The sequence below is a fragment of the Porites lutea genome, chromosome 5 (genome assembly GCF_958299795.1).
Source record: "Porites lutea chromosome 5, jaPorLute2.1, whole genome shotgun sequence".
Lineage (NCBI taxonomy): Eukaryota > Metazoa > Cnidaria > Anthozoa > Scleractinia > Poritidae > Porites > Porites lutea.
Window position 1 is genome coordinate 21,262,429 of NC_133205.1, and position 16,828 is coordinate 21,279,256.

Genomic DNA, 16,828 nt, shown 5'->3' on the forward strand with positions numbered 1-16,828 from the left:
AGACCTCGCACGGAAAAAATAATCATTTTGCTCTATACGCGCCTAAATAGTCTCCCTCGCAGGGACAAACCCGGTTGCGAGGGAGACTGGCCTCCTGATAAATTCTTAACGAATACTCCTGGATGGTTTTAAGAGGCTGCTCACGTGCTTCCAAGACCTCTTGCATAAACTGATCAGCATCCATCCTAAGCGGAGTGAGCGTTGTCATGAGATGATGCTTATGAAGATTAATATCAGCCTTAACTAGAATGGTCCTAAATCATGATTCATGTGAGAGACACGTTCAGGTTTTATTTTATCTTTATTTATTTTCATTGAGTCTCTTATGGGCTGGGCATGGGGCCGCACGTACCCTCTGCGTGCTTTCGGTCAAAGTTTAACATTTCACTCTGCAAACTAGCAACAAAATTCTCCACTGCAACAATTTTTTGGTAACTGATTGAACTCCATCACCGCTGACCCCTGAACGCCATGTACTAGGCCTAGGTACAAAAATCCAGACTTTTAAGGAGTCAAATGGAATTTTTAGTAAAAATTAGGATTCTAGGAAAATTTTTAGACATTTTAGGATTTTTAGACGATAATGTTAAGAAAAATACAGTTGTCATGTTTATGGCCTCGCTCGGTTATGCCACATGAAATGTCAAACTTTACTAAGTGCTTCTTGTCGTTATCGTTTGTTTGAAAGAAAAATTATATGTAAACGAGACGAACCACTTACATTGTCTAGTAAATAAATGTGATTATTGAAAAAAAAAATTGGGATAAAACGGGATTTTTAGAACAAATTTCGAGGTTTTTTAGAGATAAAATTGGGATTTATAGGCATTTTTTGGAGAATTTCCAGATAGATTTTTGGGGTATTTTCGGGCCATGTATTCCGGGGGGTACTCGGGATTTCAAGTGACGGAGATGTTCGAATGGGGGCAAAAATCAAAACCCCAAAAAATCCCTGGACCAAAAATTAACCCGAAGGAAAACCCTTGCCGAATTTCCGAGCCTTAAAAACCGTAGCCGAAAAACAAGCAAGTTTGTTTTTATTTTTTACTCGTAGAATGGCTACCAACGCGGCTGGGATACTCGTGGGCACTACCACGAGTCCTCAGATTGTTTTGAACGTCCTCAAAAAATCGTTACTTAAATCCACCCACACAAAAACTTTCTTGCCAAATTTTCCTACCCCAGAAAATCCCAGAATCGAAAATTTCAAACCCCAAAATAACCGGATAACCCCCCCCCCCCCCCCCTGGGCCAGGTATACGTTGTTTTCAAGTTAAGGAACCCATCCTGTTTTATTATTACTATTATTATTATTATTTTCTTCTCTACGAATGTTGAAACATGCGAGGTATGTATTTAAGAGCCAACGATTAAATTCGAATATTAAACGATATCAGGTGGTATTTTAGTTCTCGTCGTAAAGTATAGAAGGATATTATTGAAACTTTTCACAGCACGCGTTTAATCGGATACCGGTAATTGCTACGTTTCAGTTTGATGCTTTTTGAAGAATAAGTCCTAAAAAGAAAGCTTATCATGATTCAGTCAAAATTAATTTACACCCAAATTGGGAAAAAAACGTGGAGTGGGAAATGGGTGGTTGCTTTTGTGGGAGAAGGCCCCGAAAGACTTCCACACTCCACAGTGAGACGTGCCGGGGATGCTAAACGGACAATTCATAAAAAAAACCTAATCTGGGCATGGCTAGAATGGCGTTTCTGTTTTCTTTTTGTGCTTTCCGTCTTGAAAACCGCGTGCCCTGCAGAGCAACCAAAATCTGCAATTCCTACCCCTAAACGAAGACCGTCACTTCCGAAAGGAGTCCGATTCGGGAGGAGTGAACTAATCTTGCATTGGTTTGTATGCATTAGTCACGTGGAATTATGAAAATAGTGTCGTTTCTTTTTATCGGGAAGTCGTGTTGTGTCCTATTTATTTGCTACCACAAATGTGACCAGCCCAAAACAGTGATGATACGAAAGTGTGTGACCCGTCAGCAAACTCTTCAGGTTTGTTTATCAACTTCGTAGAAAGGAACCAATCAGGGGCTGGTCCAAAAATAACTCCGGTCGCCTATAAAATTAAACGCAGAAAAACAATTCATGCAAATGAAACGAACGTTTACGCTGCGCATTGACAGGGAGCATTCGGGAACGAAGAGATCAGAGCCGGTATTCATAAATCATACTGGAGCTGTTATATAGTGCAGAGAATGCATCCAACGACTGCCTCGTTTCTTGGTGGTCTTCGCATTTACAAAATTGTGTTACTTGGCGAAGGAGGAGTTGGCAAATCAGGTGAGTACGAACTAACGATACGAGCTCAGTCTGGCGTAAAGATCTCACGTCCCTTGACCAAAGGAATTTGCGAGCAAACATTCAAAATTGATCGCTAATCACTGAACAAAAACCATTTCCTGGATACTCTCTTTTTTAAAGGAAAAATTATGGTGATATCAGCTCCGGAGAACTGTAAATCCGATTAGGAGACGTTTTTGTTATGAAATATCGCTATGCGCCATCGCCGCCGAAATCGATCGATCGACCATGAACTGTTTGTTTGCACTTTTACAACGCTTTCATCCTTTGGTTAATTATAAAATGCTTGGAATACCACCAGTGTGTTTGTCTACAGTAGAGGGTGTACATTTCGCAAATTTCCCAACTTTATTGTTTATTTTGTCCGGAATTCTAACTTTTCTGGCATGTGATCAGAGGGAAATGTAACAAGTAGCGGCTTGAAACAATGATTTTAGTAATTTGTCTGTTCCACTCTATTTCTTGCCCGGGGAAAATTTTTAAATGCTACTTTTCTTAGATAAGCAAACGACGTTTTTCTATAAAATCTCGCAAGGGTAAGAAAACTTATCATCTCGAACATATTGTTGTACATACCATTTGCAAGTTGTTGTGAACTGGTGTTGTTTTGATAGTGAGAATGATAATAACATACTTATGTTCCGATGTTGTTTATTTCAGTGAAGTGTGACGTTCGATTTTCAGCAAACCTTAAAGAGCTTACTATGTTTGACCAATTGTGTCGAGATAATTAAAGATTGCTACGTTTTTTGCTTTAAATTCTTGTGAGCTATCACTAAAAAATAATTATTTCAAGTTTTTTTGAAACGTCATCTTAGTGAAGAGAGGTGCTCGCGCGCGAAACGCGAGGTCGCGTGCGTTTTGGTGCTAAGGAGTGTCTTAAGAGGAAATGTAACAGAGTTCCAGATTTATTTCAGCCTGTTGAAATGAGTCTAACGAATGATAACTTTTGAGAATTTAGAACTGAGGGAAGATGCATCCTGCCAGGATGCAAAAACAAGGACTTCCCTTCTCCCCAGTCAGCTGAACTCAAGACTTCCTTGTTTTGTGCATATGGTTAGGAGCTACATCCAAGCAGATGTCTTTGTGCATTATTTTAAATTAATTTGACAAGTGTATAGTAAACAAAGCCAACTTTCATAAAAATTTAATTGCTGCTGTTACAGTATTGGTCTCACTCTTAAGTAAATGGCTCTATCTGTCTTTAAGGGAAATGGAATGCTACAGTTTCTACTGAAGGGAGACAGAGTCTTGGCCTTAATGAGCCCTAAGAGTGATTAGTATCAAAATTCTCCTTGTGATATCAATGCTTTATATAACAGATTGGTGATGAGAATTAAGGACATAATCACACAAGATACGATGAGTTGATACTTCAACAACTTCTCGCTACTACTTTTACAGGAGATGTATAGGGGCAGCAAATGGGAATTTGAATTTTGATATTAGGGCTTAAAGGGTTAAACGTCTCATTATAAATAGTAGTTTTGCACTTTAATTATGAGAAGTGACACAGAGATGTAGAGGTGGAAAACACGAAAGCCTAAGTTACTGACAAAAAGCAAAATTATGTTGTTCTTCCTGTTATTAATTACCCGACATGAAAATCATTTTGATAATCCCCTTGAGTAAAGTAAAATTAATTATTTTCCTTTTACCTTTTTCTTTCTCCTCATTTTTATTATTACTGACAGCTTTGTTGTTGTTGTTGTGTATGTTTTTTTTTTAACGTATTTGCCTTTGTGGTGAGCAAGATGTAAAAACAAACTTATCTAATAGAAATCGGTTTTCTTTTGTTGCTTTGCGAGTTACTGTAGAGCCTGTAGAATTATGACTTTTTATCCTTAGTGATAGTGTTGTGTTAGAGCAGTTTTCATTTGAGTGTCGAAAAGTAATTGGTTTTGCACTTTCTACACGATGCGATTGGCTTAAAAGATTCGCGCCACCTTTTCATCCAATCAGAAGTAAAACCAAAGCCAATTGTGACGCGCTCGCATGCATTTTCCCGCGCTTTGCGTCAGCCACATGTAATTACTTCGAGTTTTGATTGGTTCAATGTATTGTCTGTGTCCTATGTGATTGGCCAGAGTAATTACTTTGGTTTTGGTTTTACGACACTCAAACGAAAACCACTCTAAACCTTTATAAAAATACCATCATTCAATGTCTGATATGCTGAATCGATCAAGGACACTATAAGGGATCATACACAAAGTATGTACTTGAAATCCAAGATGGTGTCTGTTGACATATTTTCTTTGTGGAACATGTGCTGACTGTCTGACATAAACACAGATGTTGATAAACCCTTCACTGCTACAGATGAATCTTAATTCCACATTTTTAAAATGAATCAGGTCTTCAAGTAGGTTGACATGAAGAATTAGTCACTAATTTGGCTACTTATGTTAAGGATTTGAGCTGGGGATTTGAGGTCCCCAATTTACAGAACAAATTGGCATCTGTAGGTACAATTTCTAGTGCAATGCCTTACCCCTTGACCTTCATGGTCTTTTTATGCAAATGAAAATATGACTTATCAGATGTAATCTGTTTTATTTTTCAGCTGTAACAATGCAATTTGTGTCCCATTGTTTTTTGGATTACCATGATCCTACTATAGGTGAGACGATAACCAAACTGTGAATTTTTTTATTGATTTATATCGCTATTTGACAGTGTTCTCCCTAAATTTTAGCACGGTAGGTAAGGGATCATTCGCAGCCGGTAAGGCAAAAAATGTGCACCACAGAGGTGCATGTTTCTGGGGGAAGGTGGGCAGTGGAGTGCGGGACATGGCTTCGCCCTTGCTGGGAAATTTAGGAGCTAAGTTCTCTGGAACATCATTCTCTCATTTTAAGACCTATTTTATGCAACTCGGCTGTTCTCATCTTAAAACAACAATTTAAAACAATTGATTCCAATAATTTTACTCTGTCTTCAATGTTGTTTCCAAAATGCATGGCCCATATAAAAAGAAAAGCTGTGTATACATACTTTAGCACTTTTCCACATATTCATTCATTTTCTTGTGGCATGTGAGAATCAGATCGGATCACAACTTGTGTATTTTTTAAAAGTACTTCTTTAATTTTAGTAAACCTTCAGTTTGTTGCAGGCAGTAAGAAGTGACTTGCTTCAGACGGTAAATTTTACCGGTTACTGCCTAATAGGGAGAACACTGTATTTAATTAATAATTAATTACACTACTATTGTACTACACATGTAACATTAATTTGTTCTGAGCCATCAAAGTTTAATTGCTTATTTCTTCTTTAGGTTTTCTTGTGAATTATTTATGTGATTTTTACTTTGTTAACTAATTCAATTAAAAATATCTTCTAATTTATGATAAGTTTTTTTCATCTTGTTGTTAGAGGATGCATATCAACGTCAAGCTGTTATTGATGGTGAATCAGGGCTGCTGGACATTTTGGATACCGCTGGACAAGTAAGCTAATGCACTTGTTCAAGTTGCCTGCTTTAATTTGTTTTATATTTAAGAGTATACACAAATAAAATGGCACCTTCTTCTGTTGTAAGTAACTTTTATTAAATATGATTATTATTGGTTTGATTTTCTGGGAGTTGGGTGTACTTTCTTCAGATGTTTTGAATTTTTTTATGATAACTTTTTTTTAATAATCTTTTTATATAAGTTGTGGCAATTGTAACAATGGTGGCATGGATAGTTCTATTCACAGCTTCAAAAGATACAATTGTACCAAAAAGAAATTTGTTCGCTCATGGGAAAAACAAACTTGATTTTCTGTTCTTTTAATTGCAGCAAGAGTTTACATCTATGAGAGAACAGTACATGCGAAGTGGTGAGGGATTTATCATAATGTACTCCATAACAGATAGACAAAGTTTTAGAGAGGCTTCACAAGCCAAAAAACAAATTGAGCGTGTGCGACGATGTGATGACATACCCATGGTTCTTGTTGCGAACAAAATTGATTTGGAAAGTAAACGAGAAGTCACAACAGAAGAAGGGCAAGCACTCGCTCAGGAGTTTGACTGTGCATTTTTTGAAACATCTGCTGCCTTACGGCATTTTGTGGACGATGTTTTTCACAGTTTAGTACGACAGATAAGGAGAAAGGAAAGACTTGGGACAAAGTCAGCTCAAAAGGACAAAAAACACCGCAAGAGAGCAGGAACTATTCTGCAAAACCTATTCAGGCGCCAAAAGAAAACAGCGTAAGAATGATATGAAAATTGTGCTTCAAAACTGTAAAACTGTTCATACTTACCCGGACCATAATCAAATCAACACAAATTTCCATCTTTGGAGTGGAAAGTGATACAAAAGAGTGAAACAACATACACATCACGGCTTAGAAGCTGTTCGTCTAAATTTGGTCTTGTAAAATAATTTTTTCCTTGTTTTGTTATCCTTAAACTATCTTGGGTACTGTATTCCCTTATTTGCATGTTTCTGGGAAGGAAATTAGGCGATTGGATTAATTTGAGAGATTTAGAGTTACGTTTATGGGAAATATGAATTTGTGCCACATGACCAAGTTTTCCCTTTACTTGTCTTTAACTGTTCTTTACTTCTACAAAAAATAAAAGTAATTTCACATTATTGCCATCTGTAAGAATATATTATTTTAGACTGTTTTTATCTGTTCATTTTCTATTTTGAGAAATTTTCAACATGAATATTTGCTGTTATTTGCCGTTTGCCTCAATCATAGCTCTAAATCTCTCCAACATTAGGAAAATCCAACTAGTGGTCTATTATCAATGCAGCGTTCCGATTGGCTGAGCTACTAGGCTATATCATCTGTTATAGCCCACTAGTAGTGAAAAGTGCCATCTTTTTGGTGGCCAAAAAGGATTTAAAGTTTACCTTGAACTAGCTAAAGTTGTTTTGTCTCGATATTTTTGACCAACTATTTGGATTTTTTCCTCTCGCCCTCATGGCCTCTGAGTCAATAGCCCATTCAGGCTTGAGGAATAATTGTTAATTATCTTTAATGTGATAACTATGCATATTATCATGACTGTTTAAAACTAAAAATATTCAGAAACTTTTTTTTAAAACCTAATACTACCCTTAACGCCATAAAAAAGTTAATATGCATCTGCAAATGCCCCTGCATTTTGTTCTTGCAATATTTGCTAACTAATTGGGTCAGTGTTGACAAAGTACATACCAAGAACATGCAATTTAAAAGTATTTGCATATGATCCATACTACATATTGACCAACAACCCTCCAAGTTAAAGTTTTGGCTCGGTTGCCATTTGGCAACCAACTCTTATGGTTTAGGGAGCTCCAAAATTTTAGGCGCCATGGCAACCAAAATGGTAGCAACTTGGAGGGTTGATCAAGCGTGTAGTCAAGATGGCAATGGCTTAAAATGGACCAAGAGGTCAATAAAAATGAAAAAAGAATAAGGCCAATATCCAGCCAACTTGACAGAGCTGCGTCAATGAAGGATCTATTATACAGCCAAAAAGAAAACAAGATGGGACTATCTTGTCCTCTCATGTAGCCAATCAGAAAACAGGATTAGCTTCATCTTGCATGCTTTTGGATTCTGCCATATACCAATACCAAAAACAAAGCTAGGGAGTTAATTATTGCTTTGAATCAAAGCAGGTCAATGTCATTATTTCTGCACAGAAATGGAGAGTGACCTGCCACAGATAGCAAGGAATTTATGGTGTGTCCATATAATAGAAGTATATTGTTCCCAAATCATATTTTACAGTGTAATTAATTTTAGATTTAACTCAGAAAAAGAAATCAACAAAGTTTCATACGGGGAGGCTCCACCTGGGGTTCAACTTTTTACCCTTTTAAATACCATTTTTGACAGGTGCCCCTTTTATATATGTTACAGGTAACATTTTTTTAACCTCGGTGGATTCTCAATTTCCCTTGTTTCCTAGCCGTAATTATTCATGAATTAGGGCCAAGAGACAAAGCGAATTGAGAATCAACCTAGGTTAAAAACGTTTAACCTGAAATCAAATTTGACCTGTAGCATATGCATCCTTTTGACAAGTGGTACCCCTTCCTCATACCTAGCGTAGAATGCTGCATCCCTGTAAATGCATTGTCTTTTAAAAAACCAGAATGTTTTCTCAACTTTGTCACATCCATAAAATGTTAGCCCTTTGGGACATTTTACAGACTGAAATGACAAATTTCTCTACTCTTTCATATACTTCAACCAGTGATTTCTCTACCCTTTCATATACCTGAAGCGTGAATAAGGTACCTAATCGGGCTGAGCCTCTCTGTAAAGGTCATTATAGGGAGTACCCCCCCGGCCCAAGATCACTTTTTATGAATTATAAGAGACGTAGGCGACGTGAAGGGAGAATTTGTACATCAATATCAAGGGTTAAAAGTCTTGAATGCTTAAGGCAGTGAACTTTAGGTGCTGAAACAATATGGAAGAGCAAAAATTATCTTAGATTTTAGGCTAGGTTATATGATATTGTATATTTTACAATTTGATGAGATGAAAAAGGATCACCCTAATATTAGCGATAGGAAATTTTATAGAATTTATTTACTTTATCATTATAGTCTGACGCGTAGGAAAAACTTCACAATTTCAGTTTTATTTTGCTTGAAAGTTAAATATTTGTGGGCCCAAAATTAATTAAGTATTGGCAAATAACTGCATATATTTTTCCTCATTATTTATGGCTGAATGTATTCAAATGTAGTTGGACTGAGGATTTCTTAGAATAAAGTAAATGTAAATTGCTCTCTCTTACACAAAAGTTTTTTAAAGTACAAGTTAATGAGGTAAATAATTTTCTTGTAAAGTATAGCCTGAAAAAACAGTCAACATTTGATAACGTCATCACTGGTTTATAATAACAATAATATAATAAGAACTTTATTGGATAACACAATTACTGGAAATTCGGTAGTGTTTATGAATGTGTTCGTCATTTCAATTCCAAATGAATAAGAAAGAAAGTGTTTTATTATATAAACACCAATGAATTAACAGGTGAGCTTTCTTGCGAAAACAAGATATCTTCACACGTGAATTATCACCGTTGCTATGGCTGCATAATAAATTGCGCCTTTCAGAGCAAAAAACTTTTAAAGTGAAATGGTTTGGTATTTCATTGATGTTTACATAATAAATAGAACATTCGGCTCTCACTGGTGAAATATTTTTCAACACTCGAAGACAATTTCGTATCTTCGCGTGGCCATGTTATATTCTCTATATAAGCTAATGGCTTTTATCAGGTGCCCATCTCCTGACTTTAGGGAAATGTTGCAGGCGTTCTAATCTCAGCAAGAATAACATAATTTCTGTCTTTGAAAACATGTATGTTGCGTTTATTAACCACCTCCAGGTCTGAAAACGGGAATGGGTTTTAGAAGCCAGGGGTCCGTTTCTCGAAAGTCCCGCTAACTTTTCGGGCCCGAAATCAAAACATTCAAATCGAAATACAAAGAAAAAGAGCGCGGGTCCTGGATAGCAAACTACTCCATTTTGTTTCATTAACTGATAGTTTTATCTTGTTAAATGCAAAACTATTGAAACCTCGATCTTTAATGTAAACGGAGACAGCTTACCGGGCCGGTTAATTATCAAGACTTTCGAAAAACGGGCCCCAGGTCTGAAAACGGGTGTGGGAAGTGACATCTTTTGGTCTGAAATAGGGTCAGCCAATTCGGAGAACCGGGCGGCACATCCCCACCAAGAATTCCCAGTAGTGCCCTCCGGTAGGAAGCACAGGATTTTATGTTGTACTCCTGTTTCGTGTGACGCAACGATAAGTTTTGCTAGAAACATTGACAGCTGAAAGTATATCCGCAATTTGCTATGCAAAATCTCGAAAAATTCAGTCTCAGCTGTGAGAAATGGGTAAGGCAGCCAATAATATCTAAAAATAATTTTCAGTTCAGGCCCCAGTTGTTCAAAAGGTAGATAACGCTATCCACCGGATAAATCTCTATCCACTGGATAGCGCATTTGGTTTCACTAACACTTATCCGCATAGGGATTTATCCGGTCGATAGCGCTATCCAACTTTTGAACAACTGGGGCCAGATGGCAGATGCCCTGAAAGCGATGACGATCGGATCCTGCCAAATAAGTTGTTTTTCTCCGTTTTTTTCACTGTTTCCAGGCCATTCAAACTCTGACAAGACAGATTTTTTTTCTTTCCCAATTTTATTTCCATATAGATGTAGGCTTTAAAGGAAGCAATTTCATTTTTATACTGTTTTAGCCATAGATATAACCTACTGTTAAGACAACACAACTGAAATGTTTGTCAGCTGTAGGACAAAATGCTTTAAGTGAATACAATCGTGGAGGCAAACGACCGCGGACCCCAGAAGTCAAGTGAGAAACTGCGACATTCCTTTCTGTGAACAATGCAACTTTCTATCGCTTTTATCATAGTATACTTCTCCTGCTCTATTGCTAGCGCTGGTCCGATTGTAGCAAAGCTAATGTTATTCCACGCTCCTGCAAGTAAAACTACCGTGTTTTCGCCGCCGAGTGTCTTGACCGTCTCAAAGGAAACAACGATTGACAAACGTTCAGTAGACAGCCACAAGGTACCAAAAAAGATCTGCTTGCCGGGAATGTGGACCTGCTTACCGGAGAAGTTTTCAGAAAATACAATGAAGAAAACCAGCCCCAAGTGATGATGGTCCGCCGAAGAAGCAGTGAAGATGATACTATTAAAGCGGCCCAGATATGAAAGCTTGACTGTATTCATTGTTGTAAAATTAAATGAAGATGGCAATTTTCGTCTTTGGTGTTACGGAGGCTAAGAATACCCAGGATGGATGAAGATGTGTTACATCAAAATCGAGTTTATAGAACAACAGGGAACTGCATGGATTTTCTAGAAGCAAACCCGCACAAATCGCCATAAGTATCGCTAATGTCCTAAATTTGCATTGCTTGAATCGTTGCTTTGAGACCTATGAAAAACATAACACGGCTATTTGGGTGTTTCTTGGTGTAGCGGAAGTCATGCATTGCTGGTTCGCTTGTAGAGTGTTGTGGTGGCATTACGTCTTCAAGGTGGTTGATGCAACTAGAAGCATCGCCAAGAAACTACCAGCAATTTTTTTGGAATGTTTAATTTTAAGAGCAGTTCAAATATTTAACGGACGTTTTCTTACTTAACCTTTAATTTCCAATAAAATCATTTTCTAAAAAAATACAGGTTTGAAAGAAGTGTAAAAGACAAGTTAACGCACCTTCATGGGCAGGAGTAGCCTGAGGAAACAGCCGACATCTCACGACACCTTCACTGATTTCCCCGCGAAATTCATGACGTCTGATAAAACGAGCTCCGAAATTCCATATTGATGACGTACACTTTCCAGATCTAGGTAGTACGTCTTCTTCCCTCTCGACATGACCAATCAGAAGCACTACCCCGATCTGGGTAGTGATACGTCATCAGTTTGGAATTTCTGCGCTCGTTCCCCTGACGTAATTTCCCAGGAAAACCATTGATGGCGCCGTCAAATGTCGGCTTTCTTAGGCTTCCGCAGGAGTTGATGCCATTTTGTGACATTGTACCTTCATTTAAGTAATACTGTTCGTAATCTAGCACTTGTTAATTTACCTCATTTACAGCAACTTCCAAAGAAACATACCTTTTGATGTGACTCAGGTTGAGTGGTTGGCTGGTTCTTGGCGTCTGAGATAAAATCACTGCATGCCCGTGGTGTGGATAAGATTCTTCCCATTGTTTGCCTGTATGATGCTCTCGTAAACGGCGCTCACCTTAAAAGCATCATTTAACTTGTAAGGAAAAGTAACTCACCTACAATAAGCAGTCAAATTGGGTTGCTCCGTTCGGAACTTATCTAAACCCATGCACAATCCAAACTCTTCCCCTTCCCCTCTTTAAAGTTGGGGTGTTTATTGTTTCCTACAGGTCAGACTCAAACAGCGGCACAACATTGAATGGAGGCGATGTGGGAGGAAAAGCTTCATTTTGATTCGAAGTCGGCAACACGTCAAAAAGGCCCTATAGGGAAAAGTGTCAAAAGAGTCTCGACGCTGTATGTTACTAGACGACGTATGTTACTAGATGCTAACTGTGATAAGCGGCGGAGCAGGGGGAACAGGCGGCGTTTGTTTCGAAATCGACCGTTTCCTTAAATCACTGACAAAAGTTACTGTAAATCGTTTTTTTAATACTATTTACTTTAAAGGTTCCAATGTCTCTCTTATTTTGCCGAGATAGAATCGTAATTGTCTGGATGGTGTAGATTAATAACTTGTACCGAGTTTTTTGTCATTGTTCTCGAATAGACGCCGCATTAATTAGGTGCGGCGTTTATTCGAGGGCGGCGTTTATTGATCATTTTGCTTCCACCTGCGGCGTTTAATCGAGGGCGGTGTTTAATCGAATAAAATGGCCTTATATGGATTCATTTTTCGAATCGATAGGTGCATTAAGCGCCCTCGCTATAAAATGGTCAGCAGTGATGTTCGAATTCATGGAGCGGTCGCATGGCAAGGCGCGGAATTTCAGAAAGATTTTTGAGCTTTAAAGATGTTCAACCTCCATAGCAAAAGAAATATGACTTGTTGCACGGCTGTAAGGGGGTATAATCAATTACTTGCAAATGTAACGAAAGCTTCCCAACTCTGGCTGGATTCGGGAATTAACGATTGGTGAGTTCTCTCTGTTACCTAATACCAGCTGTTTATACCAGTCTTAGTACAGATAACTCGATTTCAACCTTCTTAGTTGTTAGTAAATAACCGTAGCAACAAATAAAGGTTGTACACTGTATTATTTTGAACTAAACTGACAAAAAATGTATAGACGAACAATGCACGGCCCGGAAGCTAACAGCCCTCTGTATACTAACCTGTGAGTACTGGCACCTCTTGGTTGGGAAATCTCCGTTTTGGCCCAAAAAATTCCATACTGATGTGCATGTACATCTGTTCAGAATCTGGTCAGAAACCCTGATTGGAATGGTTGACAAATGTAACTTTAATAACTCAATCAGTTATTGTTTACAGATCTCAGAAAAGAGACAAAAGGTCACAAAAATCAAATCACATGGTAATGAATCTACCAAGAGATGATCATTTCCTTGGAAGATATTTGATTTAAACTTGGATTCTTTCAGTTTTGCCAGCACCAAATACACAGAAAAACTCAGATTTTCATGTGATTGACAAGGAGGAACAGAAACCAGAACAACCGCCTTAACCAGATTAATTATGTAAACAATGATTTAGATCAGCAGAATAAATTCTTGAGGCTAAAGCAAAGAAATCTATCTGCTCATGAAACATGTCCACTAACGTAAAGTGTATGTAATCACAAGCTCTGCTGTACATTGTATGACTATTATTTTATATTCTCTGGTGTGATTGAAATAGTTGCTCTTTAACAGGCTTATGTCCACAGTAATAAGGTATGAGGACTTGCAAGTTGGAGGTTGATTGTTCTATTCTAAGTTAGTGGTAAGTTAATCATGAATCTTTTTTTCAATCAAGCAAAGTTAGCTTTTGTAATTTAAGGCCTATATAGTTCAAAGCTAGTTAATTTAGTTCATGTATGTCTTGTGTATTCACAAAACCATAAAACTCAAAATGTCAGTCAATTCAAGATGAATGTTTTACAATAGCAGGCAGCAAAGGCCAAGATTTGTGTGGTCATTTTATTATTTTGATATTACAAATCCAAAATGTTGAGTAGGTGGCAAATATTCCACTGAAAGCACAGGTAGCCCAAGCTCGAAATATGAGCATCGGTGAGCATCGGCAATGTTGCGTAACATTCAAAATAAAAGGATTTGTATGGGAAAAAACCTATCGTTTCTGTAACCTACGAAAATGAAAGGATTTCAATAAAAAACAGCTTACCTTACTTAAAATATGTGTTACATCTCTGCTGTGTGGTCCACGGGCTGATTTATGGCCATAAAACGGCCATAAATCAGCCCGTGGACCACACAGGAGAGACGTAACGCATATTTTAAGTAAGGTAAGCTGTCTTTTATTGAAATCCTTCCATTTTCGTAGGTTACAGAAACGATAGGTTTTTTTCCCACACAAATCCTTATATTTTTTAATGTTATGCAATCACCGATGCTCATATTTCGAGCTTGGGCTACCTGTGCTGAAAGTGGCAAAACTGCTGGCTGTCTGCTCATTTTAACTGTTTTGAAACTCTATTATTTAAAATATATCTGCTTAAAAGGTTTCTTTATTTACCAGGGATCAGAGGGATCAATCACAAAAATGAGTAAAAATTGGGATCAATAATAACCCACACAACTCTTTATGCCCTGATTTACAGTATGTCAGCATCTGCAACTTAAAGGGTTCAACTTTGATAAAGCTTTTCTATCATGCTAAAAATAATAATGAGGAGTTAACATTCAATCCCCAGATCATTGAAATAGGATTTTAGTTACTATGCAAGGGTACATGTATAATCAGTGCTGACCCCAACAACCCCTTTGCAGGGTTCACAATAGAATTTTGTACAGCCATAATATTACTGTGCTAATCTTACTGGCATAACATATGGCATGCTCTATGAATGGATTTACTGGTTGATGCTCTTTGACAGCCGTAACACTTACCTGTGACACCAATGACAGGTGTTACAGGTTGTGGGTTCAATAATTTATTATTGAGAACCATGATTGGGAAGGCCAGACTGAGTATAATATTTTTTTTTTCCAAAATAATAGTCTGTTGACAATAATATTGGCCCTTCACCATGACATATAGAAAAAGTAGTTATTGCAACCAAAGGCGAGTATGTAAAATAAAATGTTTCCCCCAAGAATAACTGCTGTACAAAATATTAATTCCAGTCCTTTACCTCCGTTTAATATTGGAACCTTTTTTAGAGTTATTTTCTCTTTTCTGATGTCATGATTAATGTAATATCATTCTTCTTTTCATCAAAAAATTTAACTACAGTGACAATCTATTCTCGACAATTCAAGCAGAAAGGGCTGCCTGGCTCAAAAATCAACTTACATACATGTACATACATTCCTGAACCACTTAAATATTAACCCATTCGCCCCTGAACTGCCCGTAACCCACCCATGCAAATCCACATCCCTTCTACCGCTTGTGACATCATCAGTTTTAACAGTCAAGGACAAATTTAGCTAACTTGTTTAAGGTGAAGAGATCCTTCAAACCATACCAGAATGAGCATGATTCAGTCAAGCACACCAGGGAAATGGGCAAACAGGCATGTAACATTGACCTGAAAATTACCATGAAAATCTTGTTCTACTAACCACCTACCTCTCACTTCATCTGATCCTAAGATCTTAAGAGCTTTCCCTAAAAAGTTCACACCAATGTGAAGCCTGCTAGAGCATTAGCAAAAGAAAAAAAAAAACAAGGAGAGAAGAGGGGAGGAGAGAAAGCAAAAAGTGAAAGTCAAGACTGCTGTGTCATTGTTAATCACTAGCGTGGTTTTAGGGGAAAACTGGCTCTACCCGGATTTCAAGGAATTCCATAGATAACCAGGCTTTGTTTATTCCGTTTAAGCCTGGTATAGCGTTTTTTTCAAAGATCTGCTTAGAACTAGGACTTACCAGATTTGCAAGTTTTCCCTGGGTAATAAGGCTTTTTGATCAGCTTGGTTCAAGCCTCGTTAAAGGGGCTAATTTGTCACAAGGTTAGTTTCAACCCATTTCATCCTTGCCGTCAGTAGTAACAGACAACAGAAAATAGTTTTAATGCCTGAGTGTAATCTTAAATAACAAAACTGGACAATTATTTTTTGGATCTCAATTAATGCTTTTTAAAAGGATGGTAAATAGCATGCCTGGTTAATTCAGTTCTTCAAAAGCCTGGTTGATGATGATGATGATCTATATTTAAGTGTCTGGTCTTCTAGCTGGCCTGGTAAGGCCTACTATAGGGAACACTAATTAAAATACCATCAAACTAACTACTTAATACAAGAAAAATATTTACAAAGAATAAAATTAAATACTACCAACCTAACTACTTAATATAAGAAGAATATTTGCAAAATAAAATATGCCTCCTAAAACTATTATTTTAAAAAAATTTGACACATTTCATAGAAAATAATACTCAGTAATTTAAAAAAATTGATTAAAAATTTTTTGAGCCTGGTTGAGCCTGGTTTTCATGTTTCTTTAAGAGAAACCAGGCTAACCAGGAAAACCCTGGTAGACCAGGGTAACCCCCAGGTTCATTTACTTACTTCAAGACTTAAAGCCTGGTTTTGTGGTTCATGGAATAACCAGGCTTGCCAAGCTTACCAGGAATAACCTGGTTAAGAAGGCTTTTTGCACACAAGGTTCAAGCCTGGTAAACCCTGTTCATTTAGCATTTCAAGAGCCTGGTTGAAGCCTGGTTTTCCTGGTTCATAGAATAACAAGGGGGTACCAAGGAATATCCTGGTCACATATGCCAATGGTAAAGCCCGGTAAGCCTGGTTTGACAACGAGAAAACCCAGGTAAGTTGAACCAGGCTTGTACCCTGGTTAATCCTGGTTTAACCA

At 37.6% G+C, this 16,828-nt stretch overlaps 1 protein-coding gene across 2 annotated transcripts; it reads left to right on the forward strand.

Moving 5' to 3' along the window:
* Window positions 1-2,090: 2,090 nt before the first annotated feature.
* On the forward strand, window positions 2,091-9,150 carry LOC140936808 (GTP-binding protein Rit1-like). 2 transcript variants are annotated; one of them, XM_073386308.1, is made up of 4 exons: window positions 2,091-2,297; window positions 4,885-4,941; window positions 5,697-5,770; window positions 6,107-9,150. In XM_073386308.1, exons 1-4 carry the CDS (start codon window positions 2,213-2,215, stop codon window positions 6,524-6,526), a joined length of 636 nt encoding a protein of 211 aa, XP_073242409.1. In that variant the 5' UTR covers window positions 2,091-2,212; the 3' UTR covers window positions 6,527-9,150. The 2 variants fall into 2 exon arrangements, with proteins under 2 accessions (XP_073242409.1, XP_073242410.1); XM_073386309.1 differs by lacking the exon at window positions 2,091-2,297 and adding an exon at window positions 4,574-4,683.
* The last annotated feature ends 7,678 nt before the right edge of the window (window positions 9,151-16,828 follow it).

Coding starts and splice junctions, on each gene's coding strand:
- LOC140936808 (XM_073386308.1), top strand. CDS start 2,213: ATGCATCCAACGACTGCCTCGTTTCTTGGTGGTCTTCGCATTTACAAA. Junction 2,298..4,884: donor AGGAGGAGTTGGCAAATCAG/GTGAGTACGAAC, acceptor TTTATTTTTCAG/CTGTAACAATGCAATTTGTG. Junction 5,771..6,106: donor TTTTGGATACCGCTGGACAA/GTAAGCTAATGC, acceptor TTTTAATTGCAG/CAAGAGTTTACATCTATGAG.